At 56.2% G+C, this 15,751-nt stretch overlaps 1 protein-coding gene across 2 annotated transcripts in view; it reads left to right on the top strand.

Moving 5' to 3' along the window:
* Positions 1-13,280, top strand: part of IL4R (interleukin 4 receptor) — a 43,182-nt gene extending 29,902 nt beyond the window's left edge. For both annotated transcript variants that reach the window (XM_043560249.1, XM_043560248.1), the window contains exons 6-10: positions 1,724-1,880; positions 5,829-5,925; positions 7,875-7,953; positions 9,337-9,386; positions 10,734-13,280. In XM_043560249.1, the coding sequence (XP_043416184.1) occupies positions 1,724-1,880; positions 5,829-5,925; positions 7,875-7,953; positions 9,337-9,386; positions 10,734-12,288 (1,938 nt within the window). In that variant the 3' untranslated portion in view covers positions 12,289-13,280. The remainder of the gene's footprint in view (positions 1-1,723; positions 1,881-5,828; positions 5,926-7,874; positions 7,954-9,336; positions 9,387-10,733) is intronic.
* Positions 13,281-15,751: the final 2,471 nt, after the last annotated feature.

Below are 15,751 nucleotides of genomic sequence, written 5' to 3'. Positions count from 1 at the left end.
AGGGAAGGCCAGGTTAGAGCCAGGAGAGGTCGTGAAGGCTGTTGTGTCCTTCCAGAGAGTGTGTACCTGTACAAGCAAGCATGAAACGTGTGTGTTCGTGCACCGCCGTGTCAGTGTTCTCTTGCTATGTAATAACATCACCACCAATGTAGCTGCTTTATTTTTTTTAATGTTATTATTTATTTTTGAGAGAGAGAGAGAGACAGAGCATGAGCAGGGGAGGGGCAGAGAGAGAGAGAGAGGGAGACACAGAATTCGAAGCAGCCTCCAGGCTCCAAGCTGGAGGCACAGAGCCCGGTGCGGGGTTTGAACTCACGAACCAAGAGATCATGAGCTGAGCCAAAGTCAGGCACTTAACCAGCTGAGGCATCCAGGTGCCCCAGTGTAGCGACTTTAAACAGCACACATTTTATTGACCCACATTTCTGGGGGCCAGGAGTCTGGGGGTGGCTTACAGCTTCAGCTCTCCCCAGGGCACAGTCAAGGACTCAGCTGGGGCTGCGGTCTCATCTGAGGCTTGACTGGAGAAGATCACTCCCCAGCTGCTGTGTTGTTGGCAGCATCGTTTCTTACGGGCTGCTGGACTGAGGGCCTCGGGTTCTCGCTGGCCCTTCGTGGGAGGCTGCCCTCAGTTCCTTCCTGTTGTCTTCTCAAAGCCGGCAAAGGAGAGAGTCTCCTAGCAAGTTGGAATTATATAGCCTTACAGAATACAATCCCACTGTGGGTCACAAGCCCTGGCCACACTCAAGAAGAGGGGATTACACAGGGGCGTGATACAGGGTGGCGGATCGCAGGGCCATCCCAGAGTCTGTCTTTTTTTTTTTTTTTTTTTTAAGTTTATTTACTTATTTATTTTGAGAGAGTGCACAGAGAGGGAGAGAGAGAAAATCCCAGTCTCCACACCCTCAGCGCAGAGCCCCTTGTGGGGCTCAAACTCATGAGCCGTGAGAGCATGACCAGAGCAAAAATCGAAAGTTGGATGCTTAACCGACTGAGCCACCCAGGCGCCCCCCCTTTTTTTTTAAACATAAAAAGCAGTAGTCAACACATACTACTTCTCATTTACCTTTTCCACTTGATAACAGGTCTTAGAAGTCCCTTCCCAGCAGTGGGAGCAGGGCTGAGATTCTAGGCCAGAGTTTGGGCTTGACCGTGAAGGCTCCAGAGAGCCCACAAAGGAGAGAGAGAGAGAGAGAGAGAGAGAGAGAGACACCGGGGACCTTATCTGTGCTGTAGAAAGGTCACTCTCATGCTCATAATAAAATAAATAAATCATTGTTAACAACGATTATTAACAAAAGATAAATCGTTATTTATTATGTATTACCATTTTGCGGAAGAAGGGTGTCAAGGTCCAGAGAGGTTATGCGACTCACCTAGGGTCACACAGCTAAAAAGTGGCAGTAGGGACTCCTACCCTCGGTTTACAGAGGAGGAAGTTACAACTCAAAGCTTGATCGGCTGGCCCCAGTCACGCTGTGTGGCCGATCGTCAGGGCGCCGGGGCCGGGGGTGGGGGGAGGGCATTCCCTGACCCCTCCCGCCTGACTCTGGTCACGGTTGTGGAGGTGGCAGCCACGGGCCTGAATTGGAGGAGCAACCGAACACCGAGGCTGGTGGCCCTTCGGCACTGCGGGGGGTCAGCCAAGGACAGCAGCCAGGGTGGGAGCCGGTACCTCCTTTGCCCCGAGCTGGCGCGTTAACGTGTCCCTTTCCTCTACCAGTCCAGAATCTATAATGTGACCTACATGGGGCCCACCCTCCGCGTGGCAGCCAGCACCCTGAAGTCTGGGGCTTCCTACAGCGCACGCGTGAGGGCCTGGGCTCAGAGCTACAACAGCACCTGGAGCGAGTGGAGCCCCGGCACCAAGTGGCTCAACCGTGAGTATCTCCTGGGAGCCATGGGCAGTTAGAGCCGGGGCCACTCCCATTTGTTCTATTGGCCAGACCCCCCCCACCCCCGCCGCCCGCCCACCCTATGGGTCCCTTAGGGTCCCTCCAACCGCAGGTAACGGAATTCCCGACCGACCTGGTGTACTGCTCAGGGTGGCCAGGGCGAGGCTGCGGTCACAGATAAGCCCACGAGGCGTGCGGCTCAACACCGCCGAAACGTATGAGTCGCTCACGTAACGGTCCGGCGTGAACATCGCTGGTTTGTGGATGGTTCCCTTCCTGTGGTTTCCATCATTCTCTAGGACGAAGATTCTTTTTTTTTCTTGAACAAGTGAATTTATTTTTTGTTCTTTTCAAATTTTTATTTGAATTCTAGTTGGTTAACATACAGCGCGGTATCGGTCGGAGGAGTAGACTTCAGGGACTCATCACTTACGTACAACACCCAGTGCTCATCCCAACAGTTGCCCTCCTTAATACCCATCCCCCATCTAGCCCATCCCCCGCCTCCGTCAACCCTCAGTTTGTTCTCTGTCATTAAGAGTCTCGTATGGTGTGTGTCCCTCTTTTTTTTCTCCCTTGCCTTATGTTCATCTGTTTCGCTTCTTAAGTTCCACATATGAGTGAAATCACATGGTATCTGCCTTTCTCTGACTTATTTCACTAGCATAATATATTCTAGCTCCATCCACATTATTGTAAATGGCAAGATTTCATTCTTTTTTTTTTTTTTTTAATTTTTTTTTTTCAACGTTTATTTATTTTTGGGACAGAGAGAGACAGAGGATGAACAGGGGAGGGGCAGAGAGAGAGGGAGACACAGAATCGGAAACAGGCTCCAGGCTCTGAGCCATCAGCCCAGAGCCCGACGCGGGGCTCGAACTCACGGACCGCGAGATCGTGACCTGGCTGAAGTCGGACGCTTAACCGACTGCGCCACCCAGGCGCCCCAAGATTTCATTCTTTTTGATGGCTGAGTAATATTCCTGTGTGTGTGTGTGTGTGTGTGTGTGCGCGCGCGTGCGCGCGCGTGCACGCACTGGTTCTTTATCCATTCATCCATCGGTGGACATTTGAGCTCTCTCCGTGCTTTGGCTATTGTTGATAATGCTGCTATAAACGTTGGGGTGCATTTACCCTTTCAAATCTATAATTTTGTCTCCTTTCGGTAAATACTTAGCAGTGCAGTTGCTGGGTCTTACGGCAGTTCTCTTTTTAACTTTTTGAGGAATGTCCACACTGTGTTCCAGAGCGGCCGCACCCGCTTGCATTGCAACCAACAGTGCAAAAGAGATCCTCTTTCTCCGCATCCTCGCCAACATCCGTTGTTGCCTGAGTTGTTAACGTGACCCATCCTGACAGGTGTGAGGTGGTATCTCATTATGGTTTTGATTTGTGTTTCCCCGATGATGAGTGATGGTGAGCAGCTTTTCATGTGTCTGTCGGCCATCTGGACGTCTTCTTTGGAGAAACGCCTATTCGTGTCTTCTCATTTCTTCGCTGGATTATTTGGTTTCGGGATGTTGAATTTGATAAGTTCTTTATAGATTTTGGAGGAGAACCCTTTATCAGATATGTCGTTAGCAAATCTCTTCTCCCATTACGTAGACTGCCTTTTAGCTTTGTTGATTGTTTCCTTCACTGTGCAGAAGCTCTTTATCTGGATGAGGTCCCAGTAGCTGATTTTTGTTTTTGTTTCCCTGGCCTCTGTCAACAAGTCTAGTAAGTTGCCACGGCCGAGGTCAAAGAGGTTGCTGCCTGTGTTATGATTTCCTGTCTCAATTGAGGTCTCACATTTAGGTCATCCATTTTGAATTTATTTTTGTTTATGGCGTAAGAAAGCGCTTCTTAAAAACGTGAGCCCATGGGGCGCCTGGGTGGCGCAGTCGGTTAAGCGTCCGACTTCAGCCAGGTCACGATCTCGCGGTCCGTGAGTTCGAGCCCGCGTCGGGCTCTGGGCTGTTGGCTCAGAGCCTGGAGCCTGTTTCCGATTCTGTGTCTCCCTCTCTCTCTGCCCCTCCCCCGTTCATGCTCTGTCTCTCTCTGTCCCAAAAATAAACGTTGAAAAAAAAAATTAAAAAAAAAACCAAAAAAAACAAAAACAAAAAAAAACGTGAGCCCAGAAGTGACACACACACACACACACACACACACACACACACACACCACTTCCTCTCCAGTTTTATTGGTGGAACTAGTCACATGGCCACGCAGAGCTGCAAGGGATTCTGGGAGATGTAGTCCCTCATACGGTAGCTGCATTACCCCCACCGGCCCCCACAACCCCACAAGCGGTCTTTGCAACACTGTTACTCATGGCTTTTTGCAATGGAAACATTGATTTATCTCACATAAAATGAAGTCTGACAAGTGGACCTTCCCTGGTTTATACCTCAGCTCAGTGATGTGGCCCCAGAGGCTTGTTTTCTTTCCCTCAGCCCTCCTTAGCATGGTAGCGTTTTATCCTTAGACTCGTTACCCCGTGCCCCAAGCTGGCTGCTGCACACGCCCTCATGCCCCAAAGCCTAAAAGAAATGAAAGGCTGCCACAAACAAGTGCTCCTCGGACATCTCTTTCATCAGGAAGCAAAAATCTTCCCAGAAGCTTCCCTAGCGGACTTCCCTTGCATCTCATTGGCCAGGACTGTCGCGGGGCCTCTCCCAGCTGCAAGAGAGGCGGGAAACTCGTGCCTGGAAAGGAGAATAAGATAATCACGATTGACCCAAACCTCAGGGTGGGCACACTGATCCCTGGCAAGGAGGAGGGGAGCTAGCTGTTGGGTAAGGGGGCCGCCTCAGGCACCGGTCTGTACCATGGAGAAGGAGTAGGGCTGTTGTGGACACCCAGTGGGAGAACGGTCTTCAAAGTGCCGGGCAAAGTGGCCGCGGGTGGGTACCCGCCCGCCCCCCCCCCCCGCCCCCGCCCCTGACCTCAGGCCTCTTGTGTTGTTCGTCTTGCCTTGCATACGTCTCCTGACCCATCTGCCTTCCACTCCATAGGTAGGATCTTCTCCCACTGAGTGTCCCACGTGGTATAGTGCTGGGCAAAGTTTTGTCCCGTTCACTCGATTAAACCACTGCCCTGGGGAAGGGAAGGAAAGGGGAGAGAAATGGCTTGTATGGAGCATGTACGATGGGCTGGACACTCATTTGTTATTTCCACAAATATGTATTGAGCCCATACGGCACGCCTGGCCCTGTGTTAGACTCTGGGGCATCAGCCATGAACGAAACAGACAGAAATCCCTGATCTTGTGGGACGGACCTTCTGGAGGCGAGACAGAGAACAAACAAGTAAACAGGAAAATAAGTCAGATAGCCCTTGACCCATATGACATTAAGTCCGGGGAGAAAATCAGGGTGCAGGCACGGAGAGATGGGAGGGGCAGCAGGGGAGAGGGCGTGCGGGAACTTTTTGGAGCAGGTGACGGTGAAGTGATTGAGAAGGGGCCAGCTGTGCACAGACAACAGCGGCAAAGGCTTGTGGGACATGCGGGCACTGCTCTGACCGCGCCGTGTGATCCCCACAACTGCCCTGCGACCTCAGTGCTGTGTTAAGCCCAGTGTACAGATGAGGAAGCCGAGGCACACAGAGAGGCTGAGGGCCTTGTCCCGGGTCACCAGCAAGGATATGACAGAGTCAGGCTTTGAACTCAGGTAGTCGGGCTCCGCAGGCCCCCCGCTCTTGACCTCTGGGCTTCAGGAGAGGGGCAGCAGCGAGTTCAAGATCCTGGGGTGCCGTGGAGCTTGGGAGGAGCAGGGGAGAGTGAGGAGGCCGTGTGGCCAGGGCTCGGTAGCAGTGGGTGAGGCGGGAGCGCTGGGTGGAGGCCGGCCCACGCAGGGTCTGAGCGGACCCTTTCCCGAGGCCTCGGTGGCCTGGGAAGCAGCGGGCGGCACCCAGCACAGCGCAGGCTCACGGCTTCCCTCCCACTTGCAGACTACGAGCCCTGGGAGCAGCACCTCCCACTTGGCGTCAGCATCTCCTGCCTTGTCATCCTGGCCGTCTGCCTGTCCTGCTACCTCAGCGTCATCAAGTGAGTCCGGGGCTTCGCCACGGGATGGCCCGCGAGCTGGCCCCGCTGGGGTGTGCGGAGGGTGGGAACCCCCCTCGGGTCCGTCTGCTCTCACGATACGTATTTATTGAGCAGCTACTATGCGCGAGGCCCAGGGGCAACAGCTGAGAGCAGGGCCGACGACGACCCTGTCTGTGCTCTTTGTGGGGAGACCGAAGCCATCGGTCAACCAATAACCACAGCTGGTTTCCGTAGTGATCCGTGCGCTGAAGGGAATCTGCCGGGGCGAAGGGAAGAAATGTGTGGGCTGCTGGGTCGGGAGGCCAGGCGGGCCCCTCTGAGGAGGCGATACTCGAGCTGAGGGATATTCTAGAGGGAGAATGAGCTGGGGAGGGACTTTCCTCCAGCAGAAGGAAGATGGGTCACCCTGGGTCCCCAGGGTGAGGTCCAGACACTCAGAGCACGTGGCAGGAGACAGAGGAATCCTCGACAGTTGTCCCGGAGACCTGCGTTTGGATCCTGGCCTTGGAGCTCGGGAGCTTTGTGGCCAATAAGAGGCCGCACCCTCAGCCTTGGGTCTCTGTTGCAGCTGGAAGGAGCTGATTTCATGAGTGCTGAGAGTCCTGAGTCCTGAGAGAGTCCCGGGCCACAGTAGGCGGGGTGGGGGGGGGGGGGGCGGATAGAAGGAGCCTTGTTTCCAGTGAGCTCAGGCACTTGGGTTCGTGGTGTCTCGCCGCGGCCATCTTCCCGTCTCTGAAACGGGACCAGCGAGCCTTGGCTCACCGTGTGAGGCTTAGCGACGACTGGGCGCTGAGCGAGCAGGGTCCTGCATTTTGCCGGCCACACAGTAGGCGTGCAGCAAATACAGGTTCCCTTCGTGTCTTATTCCGGATGGCTCTGCGTGACCCTGGGCTGGTCTTTTCCCCTTCTGTGAGCCTCAGTTTCCCTATCGGCGGTCCCTCCCTGCCAGGGAGGCCCTTTCCCCGGGTGTCACCGTGGCTCCTGCCCCCCCCCACCGTGGCCACTCAGAAGTCCCCTCCTCCAAGAGGCCTTCCGCGAGCACACCCTCCATTCCTCTCTATTCCCTTTCTTCTGTGTTTTTATTCATGACACTGAAGTTGCCAGGGCTGAGGTCGCTCTCTTCTAGAAGGTCAGTTCTGCCAGGGCGGAGATTTTTGTCTGTCTTGTTCACTGTTGCGTTCCAGATGCCTGGACCAGTGAACGGTGCATAGCAAATGCTCAATAAATATGTGTTGCCAGACTGAGTGAAGCGGGAAGAAGCCAGTCAGAGGTGATCTGAGAACCTTCCCTCCCAGCACTGACGCTGTGTGGCTCCGGACAGACCAGGCGGAGAGAAGGACTCCATTTCTCTCTGGGTTCCCTCAACTGCTCTGGCCATTCCAGGCCTCACCCCAGCATCTTGGTCTCGGCTGCCCCGGGGAGGGCAGAATTGCTGATGGGGAGACCCAGAATTCTCTCTCTGCTGCCTGGGTGTCTCCTAACTCCCTGGGGCTTATTCCCACGGAGGGCAGAGGTGGCCTCATCAGGAGCTCCATCCTGGCTAACAGAACCTGGCCGTTCTGCCCACAGTCCAGCTGTCACGTCACCTCTGGGCCTTGGTGTCTTCATCTGTAGAATGAGGTTAGGGCAAGGCATCCACGAACCTTCTCAACGTGGTCCTTGACCCCTTCACGGAAAGAACATCAACCTGTTCGTGCACCCAATAACTCTTTTTTTTAATGCTTTTTTTTTTTTTTTTTTCATTTTGAGAGAGCACAAACGAGAGAGGCAGAGAGAGAGAGAGGGAGACGGAGAATCCCAAGCAGGCCCTGGGCAATCAGCTCAGAGTCTGACGCGGGGCTCGAACCCACAAACTGTGAGATTGTGACCTGGGCCGACATCAAGATTCGGCCGCTTAACCGACTGAGCCACGCAGGCGCCCCTCAATAACTCTCCCTTTTCTTTTTCAGGATTAAGAAAGAATGGTGGGACCAGATTCCCAACCCCGCTCACAGCCACCTAGTGGCGATAGTCATCCAGGACCCACAGGTAGGAGAGTGGGTCGGTTAGCGTTTTGTAGACCGCACGCATCAGGAAGCAGGATTCAAAATGCCTGGGAGGCTGTTGGCTTTTGGAACTGCACCTGACAAGTCAGGAAGGTTTCTGGATTTCAGCAGCTTCGTGTGGTCACTAGGAGCCCAGAGGCCTTTGCTCCCTGCCCCCTAGCTTCCACGGCTACTCTTCCCGACGGGCCGGGTTCCTCTGGGTTGGTTGCTTGGCGTCTTATCTCCCCTGGGAGGAGGTGACCCTTGGGGTCACCTCCGTGTCATCTCCTGGAAAGGTCTCTGTACCAGGGCAAGAAGCCAAAAGGTGAGGGGGTTGGGGACAGGCTTCCTGTGTCTTCCTCTTATGAGCAGAAAACTGCCCCCAAAGCACGAGCAAATCTCTCCTCGATTCTCGTTGGTCTGAATTGTACCACACACCCTTTCCTAAAGCATTCACCAGTAAGGGAGTGGGGATGCTCTGAGACCAGCCAGATGGATACCCCTGAACTAAGGGTGGATGAGCTTCTCCAATGCCATGGCCACGTGGGGTTTCCTGGGTGATCTCAGGGCTCTGTAGGAGGGAGGGAAGGGAGGACACAAGCCCTGCCTAGAACAGAACATCCAAGTGTCCTCCGTTCTCCAGGGACCCGCCGGCAGGCTCTGGAGTCCAGTGGTCTGGCTTGGAACCCTGGCTTCGCCATTTACCTGCGGTGTGGACTCGGGCATGTTGCTTAACCTCTCTGAGCCAGTTTCTTCACGTGGGTTATTGTAGTGCTTACCTGATACTGGAATTCATGGAGGCGACACGTGTAAAGTATATATTGCAGGGTCCTGCACGTAATAAGTGCTGTTCGTGTATCAGTGAGCTTTGCTGTGTAACAAATCAGCCCCAAATTTAGAGAGCTGAAACACTCTAAATTAGCACTTGCTTCTGCAGGTGGGCAGTTTGGGCTCCATGCAGTGGTGGGGGTGGAAGGCTCTGGGATGGGCCCCTTCCCAGTGGCCTCAGCCACAGGTCTGGAAGTTGGCTGACTGTCCTCTGGAGCAGTGGCGACGTCCTCGAGCTGGCCGGCCCGATGTCACTCCGCGGCATCCTGTTGGTCAAAGCAAGTCACACGCCCAGGCCAGATTCAGAGGGTGGGAGGAGCTTCAGAGCAGTGTGGCCATTTTTACCATCCGCCCCGGCGACTTGATATCTGGGCAGTCTCGTCGATCCCGTGGGATGCTGAGGCTCAGAGAGCTGAAGTGACCTCGATTGGGCCCCCGGCCTACGTGATGTCACGTCGAACACTCCTTTTGCAGCAAACACTCCCTGAGCTGTGCCGTATGCCAGGCTGGGCCGCAAGGCCTCTCCACTCCCGTTTCATTGGCTGTCTCTGTATTTTAGGTGTCGCTGTGGGGGAAGCGGTCACGAGGCCAGGAACCAGCCAAGTGCCCGTATGTATATGAACTCAGGTCACAGCCTGTGTGGATTTGGAGGATGTTGGAAGTGGGGCGGTAGGACCACACCCCCACCCCCACCCCCGCCTGTTTTTCCTCCTGAGCATTCAGGACTTGCCCTGGGACACTGGGCTTGGAGGGTGGCAGGAGGAGAGGAGGTCTGGGTAGGTGGGCATGTTGGCTAAGCCCCCTGAATTTCCCCAGGGGTCAGGCCCAGGCCGAACTCCCTTGGAAGCGCGCAGTCTGGCCTGAGCCAGGCCGGTAGAGGTTACAAGCCGGACGGCTGTGTTGGTTGTTACAATGTCAACAGCATCGCGTGCTAGGTGGGCGAATCGCCAACTCTGGAACCCCTGAGTGTCTGACCATCGCCCCTGCCTCCCCTAGCTCGTCCCTGGATGACCCACAATCCAGTAACTAAAGAGTTGGTACCTGGCACAGCACGGGGGCCCCAGGACACTGCCCCAGCCTAGGACCCCACAGCCCCGGTCATTACTTGTGCTGTGGTATTGATAAATATTTTAAATTGATCAGTATTTTTTTCAGTTTATTTTATTTTATTTTTATTTTTGAGAGAGAGAGAGAGCACGTGGGCACACACGAGTGGGGGAGGGGCAGAGAGAGAATCCCACGCAGTCTTCATGCCTACGAGGGGCTCGATGTGGGGTTCGAACGCACAAACCGTGAGATCGTGACCCAAGCTGATATCAAGAGTCAGACGCTTAACCCACTGAGCCACCCAGGTGCCCCTGATAAGTATTTTTTTTTTTTCAATATATGAAGTTTATTGTCAACCTGATAAGTATTTTTAAATGTCATCGTCCCTGACGGAGACTTTTCCTTATTCAGGAGACTGAGTTTGCGTCGGGTGCCGGGTTGTGTGTATGGGTGGCCTCCAGAAATCTCAAAGTGAGACACGGGCCCTGCCTTCAAGGAGTTTCTGGGCTAGTAGGGAAGTCAGACTGACAGATTATTGACTATAAAGTCAGGAGGCCAGGGGCGCCTGGGTGGCTCAGTCAGTTAAGCGTCCGACTTCGGCTCGGGTCATGATCTCACGGTCCGTGAGTTCGAGCCCCGCGTCGGGCTCTGCACTGACAGAGCTCAGAGCCTGGAGCCTGCTTCTGATTCTGTGTCTCCCTCTCTCTCTGACCCTCCCCTGTTCATGCTCTGTCTCTCTCTGTCTCAAAAATAAATAAATGTTAAAAAAAAAAAAAAAAAAGTCAGGAGGCCTGTCTGCATTAGATAGATGTCAGTCCAGGCTGATTTTAAGCTGGGCTTTGAAGGATGAATAGGAGTTTTTCCAGCAGAGAAAGCAAATCCCAACCAAACTTTTCTTTGCTGTCGCAGACACTGGAAGACTTGTCTTAGGAAGCTCCTGCCCTGTTTACTGGAGCACGGCATGGAAAGGAAAGAGGATCCCTCCAAGATTGCCAGAAATGGGCCTTCGCAGGGTTCTGGAAAATCAGCATGGTGCCCCGTGGAGGTCAGCAAGACGATCCTCTGGCCCGAGAGCATCAGCGTGGTGCGATGTGTGGAGCTCCTGGAGGCCCCGGTGGAGAGCGAGGAGGAGGAGGAGGAGGAAGATAAAGGGAGCTTCTGCCCGTCGCCCGTGAACTGCGAGGACAGCTTCCAGGAGGGCCGGGAGGGCATCGCGGCCCGGCTGACAGAAGGCCTCTTCCTGGACCTTCTCGGGGTTGAGAAAGGGGGCTTTGGCCCACAGAGCTCGCTGGAATCGTGGTTTCCTCCTCCTTCGGGAAGTGCAGGTGCTCAGATGCCCCGGGCTGAGTTTCCGGGTCCGGGGCCCCAGGAGGCATCGCCCCAGGGCAAGGAGCAGCCTTTCGACCCCCGGTCCGATCCTCTGGCCACTCTGCCCCAGAGCCCAGCCAGCCCGACTTTCCCAGAGACGCCCCCGGTCGTCACAGACAACCCCGCCTACCGCAGCTTCGGGACCTTCCAGGGCCAGTCCTCAGGTCCCGGCGAGTGTGACTCGGGCCCGAAGCTGGCGGGACTCCTGGGGGAGGCGGACCCCGGCATCCCCGCTGCCCCCCAGCCTTCGGAGCCGTCTTCCGCGCTCCAGCCCGAGCCAGAGACCTGGGAGCAGATTCTGCGTCAGCGAGTACTGCAGCACAGGGGGGCCCCGGCCCCGGCCCCCAGCAGCGGCTACCGAGAGTTTGTGTGCGCCGTGAGGCAGGGCAGCACCCAGGACAGCGGGGTGGGGGGCTTCGGCCCTTCGGAGGAGGCCGGGTACAAGGCCTTCTCGAGTCTGCTCACTAGCGGTGCCGTCTGCCCAGAGACGTCCGGGGGTGAGGCCGGCAGTGGGGACGGGGGTTACAAGCCCTTCCAGAGCCTCACTCCTGGCTGCCCTGGGGCCCCCGCCCCAGTCCCCGTCCCCCTGTTCACCTTCGGACTGGACGCGGAGCCACCTCATTGCCCGCAGGACTCCCTCCTCCCGGGCAGCTCCCCAGAGCCAGCGGGGAAGGCGCAGGACAGCCACAAGACCCCGCCGGCCCCGGAGCAGGCCGCAGACCCCCTCCGGGACGACCTGGCCAGCGGCATTGTCTACTCAGCCCTCACCTGCCACCTGTGTGGCCACCTGAAGCAGTGTCACGGCCAGGAGGAGGGTGGCGAGGCCCACCCCGTGGCCAGCCCCTGCTGCGGCTGCTGCTGTGGAGACAGGTCCTCGCCGCTGGTGAGCCCTCTGAGGGCCCCGGACCCCCTGCCAGGTGGGGTGCCCCTGGAGGCCAGCCTCTCTCCAGCCTCCCCGGCACCCTTGGCTGTCTCAGAGGAGGGCCCGTCCTCCCTGTGCTTCCAGCCTGCCCTGAGCCATGCTCACAGCTCAAGCCAGACCCCCAAAAAGGTGGCCATGCTCTCCCCAGAGCCCACGTGCACGATGGCTTCCTAGGCGCGTGCCCGCTTGTCACTGCCGTCTTCGAGTGAGGGCTGGGCCTTAGCCCGGCCTAGGAAGTGCCTCCCCCGGAAGGCGGCTAGGCTGGAGGATTTGCAAAAGGCTTGTTGGAGAACCCTGCTATGAAGCTGGGAGGTGGTCTGACCTGGGGGTACAGAGACTGGACTCCACCCCGCCCCTCCCCCAGCTCCCAGCCCTGGCCTGGGCTGGCCACAACCCAAGGGAGTGGAGGGCACGGGGGAGAGGCCCCTGCGGGGATCGGGAGCTCCTTGGGTGCCTCGGCTTATGCACGAGCCACTGGCCACTTCATGGGTCCGCGCGCCCTCCCTGCCGCGCTCACCCTGGGTGCGCTTTGTCCGCTCGTCACTCTGTTACTCTTGTCTTGCCGGGTTCTGGGATCGGCCGCCGCTGTCTCACCGGATTGGAGGCCGAGCCCACCGGGGAATGACTTGGGAGACCTTGGGAAATGGATGGGACGTCGTGGTCCTGGAAGGGTGGTCATTTGCCCGGAGGTGCCCATTCATTCAACAGACCCTCCTTAGGTCGACCCTGGGGGCGGGACCTGGGCCGTGGCGGGGCGCGAAGTCAAGTGCGCTAACAGACACAAAAGGACCCGAAAGATTGGGATCACCAAGCCACGACTGGCTGCTGTCTGGTTCCCACACAACCGCTGAGACCGGGGGCTCCTGTTAAGCACAGGAGCCCCAGAATGAACACAACCAGCTACCTCGGGGCCAGTCTGTGCCCCCGCGGGCGCTTTGCTGGCAGCCGCAGCCGCGGGAGGGAGGGAGGGAGGGATTGGCCGAGCTAGGCGCTCCGCCGGCCCACACCACACCCTCAGCCGGCACGGCGACCTGCCCCTCTGGTTGTGTAATGTTTGTTTGCATCCCGAAGATTATTTTATCGCCTGGTATTCGTCTTTGCTGAGAAGCGTGGAATCGGAGGGCAGGGCGTGGTGTTTTGTGTAAATAAAGCCTCTTTATCTCCGTTCCCTGCCCCCTCCGTGTATTAAACAAACATCCGGGCCGAGGTGGTGGTGAGCTCTTTATCTCTGTTAACTCATTGGATCTTTCCATCCAGAGGAAATGAGGTCCAAGAGGTTAACTTTCTGTCTCTGTTTGGGTCCCCCGCCCCCTCCCCTCCCCCCCCACCCGCCGGAGCCAAGGACTCAAGTGCAGTTAGCTGCTGTAGATGGTGATTCCAGGAAACCTTGCTCGGGAGTGGGGACGTGAGGCGGGGAAGGTCAGGAGGCAGTAAACGGTGTGTTATCCAACGGGGCCAGCCCGGGCAACTGACCTTCCACCCGCTGGGAGCCTCGGGTAACCATGCACAGCGCCTGTCCAAAGCTATCCCTGCAGAGGTGAGGGAGCCCGGTGTTGGGCCACCAGCTTCCGTCTGGTCAAGGGCATTAGTTCTCCAGCACGTCCAGCTGCTCCAGGAAGCAAGCCCCCAGACGGAGAGGTACGAAGGATTACCGGAAGCTGCTGCACTTTGCCAAGGTGGCCCGGCTAGTCAGTGGCAGGCCCGTAGCTGAACCCGGGCAGGTGGCATGAAGACGTAGGCCGGGGACGTAAGCTCTGTGTCTGTGGTCAGTCTGCTCCCTGAGTAGCTACCCGGACGGCCACCCTTGGCAAAAGAAGCGGCTTGGCCGCATGAGGTTCCCTTCTGTTCCGGCATTCTGTACCATGCGCTAGGAGTGTTGGGGAGCTCACTACCTCACATGCAGCCTGATGTTTGTTAGAAATCCTTCCTCTGTGCTGAGCCCAATTCTGCCCCTTTAGAGGCCTAAGTCATCCCCCCCCCCCACCACCCCATGATTTACAGATGGGGGAACTTTGTGCTAGAGAGGAAAAGGGACTTGCCCAAGGTCACACAGTGAAGGACGGAGCCTGAACTAGCCCTCTGGACTGTTTGCCTTCAAGAGCTCTTTATAAAAATTATATATATAACTTTTAATAAAAATCTCTCTTTAAGGCCAAGCAATGTGCTGCTGAGTGCTCTGCGTCCACTACATCACGTCTCTCGCGGGCAGGTTCAGTTATTACCCCCATTTTATAGATGAGGAAGCAGGCCCAGAGAGGCTGAGGCTTCACTTGACCACACAGCGAGGACATCCCGGAGCAGGACTTGAACCCAGGTCAGGCTGCAGAGCTCCCAGCCGCCATGGTATGCCATCCACTCAAATACCAGCTCCGGTCCATTTTGCCTGAGCGTCGTCTCAGAAAACCAACTGTTAAAAGCAAGCAGCAAACAGAAAAGGTGTGTGAGGGGTGGAGGGGTGGTCGGGATGGGAGTCTGGCACAGACCTGACGCTGGTCTCTTCGTTGCCCCGCCAGGATCTTAAGAGAAAAGGGACCCGGGTGGTCAGCTGAGGCTCCGCTCGTAACAGAGTCGTCTGGGCTTTGGGAAGCGGGAGTAGAGAATCAGACACCTCGCATTTCTTACGTGGATTTAAACCCACCCTCCTTGGTTCAGGGAAGCTGGGACAAGGCCACTGTTCTTGCTTCCCCAACCTTCTTCTCCAGCTTAACACCAGGAAGGAGGAAGCAGAGGGCAGGGAAGCTGCACTCCCCACCGATATTTACTGAGCCTGTATCAAGCAAGACGGCAGAGCAAGTGCAAAGGCCCTGCGGCATAATGAACTCGACCTGTTCATAGTTCAGAAAAGATCAGCTAGGGCGCAGCGAGCCAGGGACAGTGGTGGGAGATAAGATCAGGCAGGATGGGGGCTGGAGTGAGGAATTTTTATCTTGGCTCGACTGCACATTAGCCCATGCACTGAGATACATGGTCCGAAAGAAACCAGCCAGTCCCCAAACTAAGCTACCCATAAGCAGGGGACTACAGCCCTCCTGACTACAGCCAAGGGGAGTTGGGGGTGGGGGCAGCGGCTTAAAAATCCTCGTTGCTGATATTCTCACTCAGGACTGAAGTGACTTCCCCCAGGGAATGGCTGGCTGCCAGGGCCTTTCTGGACATTTCTTCAACAAAGGACTTTTAAAAATCCCCTTAAAATCTGGTTCTTGGCCTCCCAGGTCTCCACATTAGGCAAGAAACCCCAAGGGTATTCGGGGCAGGGAGCCCCAGCCCTCTTCTCTGCTGCAGCCCTTTATGCCCGAGCTTTCTCATTTGTAAAACAGGAAAGATAATAACACCTCCCTCCTGGGGTTGTCCTGGAGATCGAGTCCCTTTTCATCATCCCCTAAGCTCCTTCCAAGCTTCCCTAGTGGGTCTCTGATGGCTCCTGACGTGGGAGCTCCCCTGCCTGTGCCCTCGCTCGTGGGAGCTCCCCTGCCTGTGCCCTCGCTGGGTCCCCAAGCTCTCTGGCTCATGCCTACCCCTTCACTGGCCAGGAGTTCCCCACCTGGCAGAACACTCCCTCACTCAAATGTTTAGTAACTACTCCCTGGGAGTCCGTTGTTAAAGGACACACAAAAATTCAAATTATGAGCAGGGACCA

The sequence above is a fragment of the Prionailurus bengalensis genome, chromosome E3 (genome assembly GCF_016509475.1).
Source record: "Prionailurus bengalensis isolate Pbe53 chromosome E3, Fcat_Pben_1.1_paternal_pri, whole genome shotgun sequence".
Taxonomy (NCBI): Eukaryota; Metazoa; Chordata; class Mammalia; order Carnivora; family Felidae; genus Prionailurus; species Prionailurus bengalensis.
The sequence above is the reverse complement of the archived record's forward strand: the minus strand, read 5'-3'. Positions and strand labels throughout refer to the sequence as shown.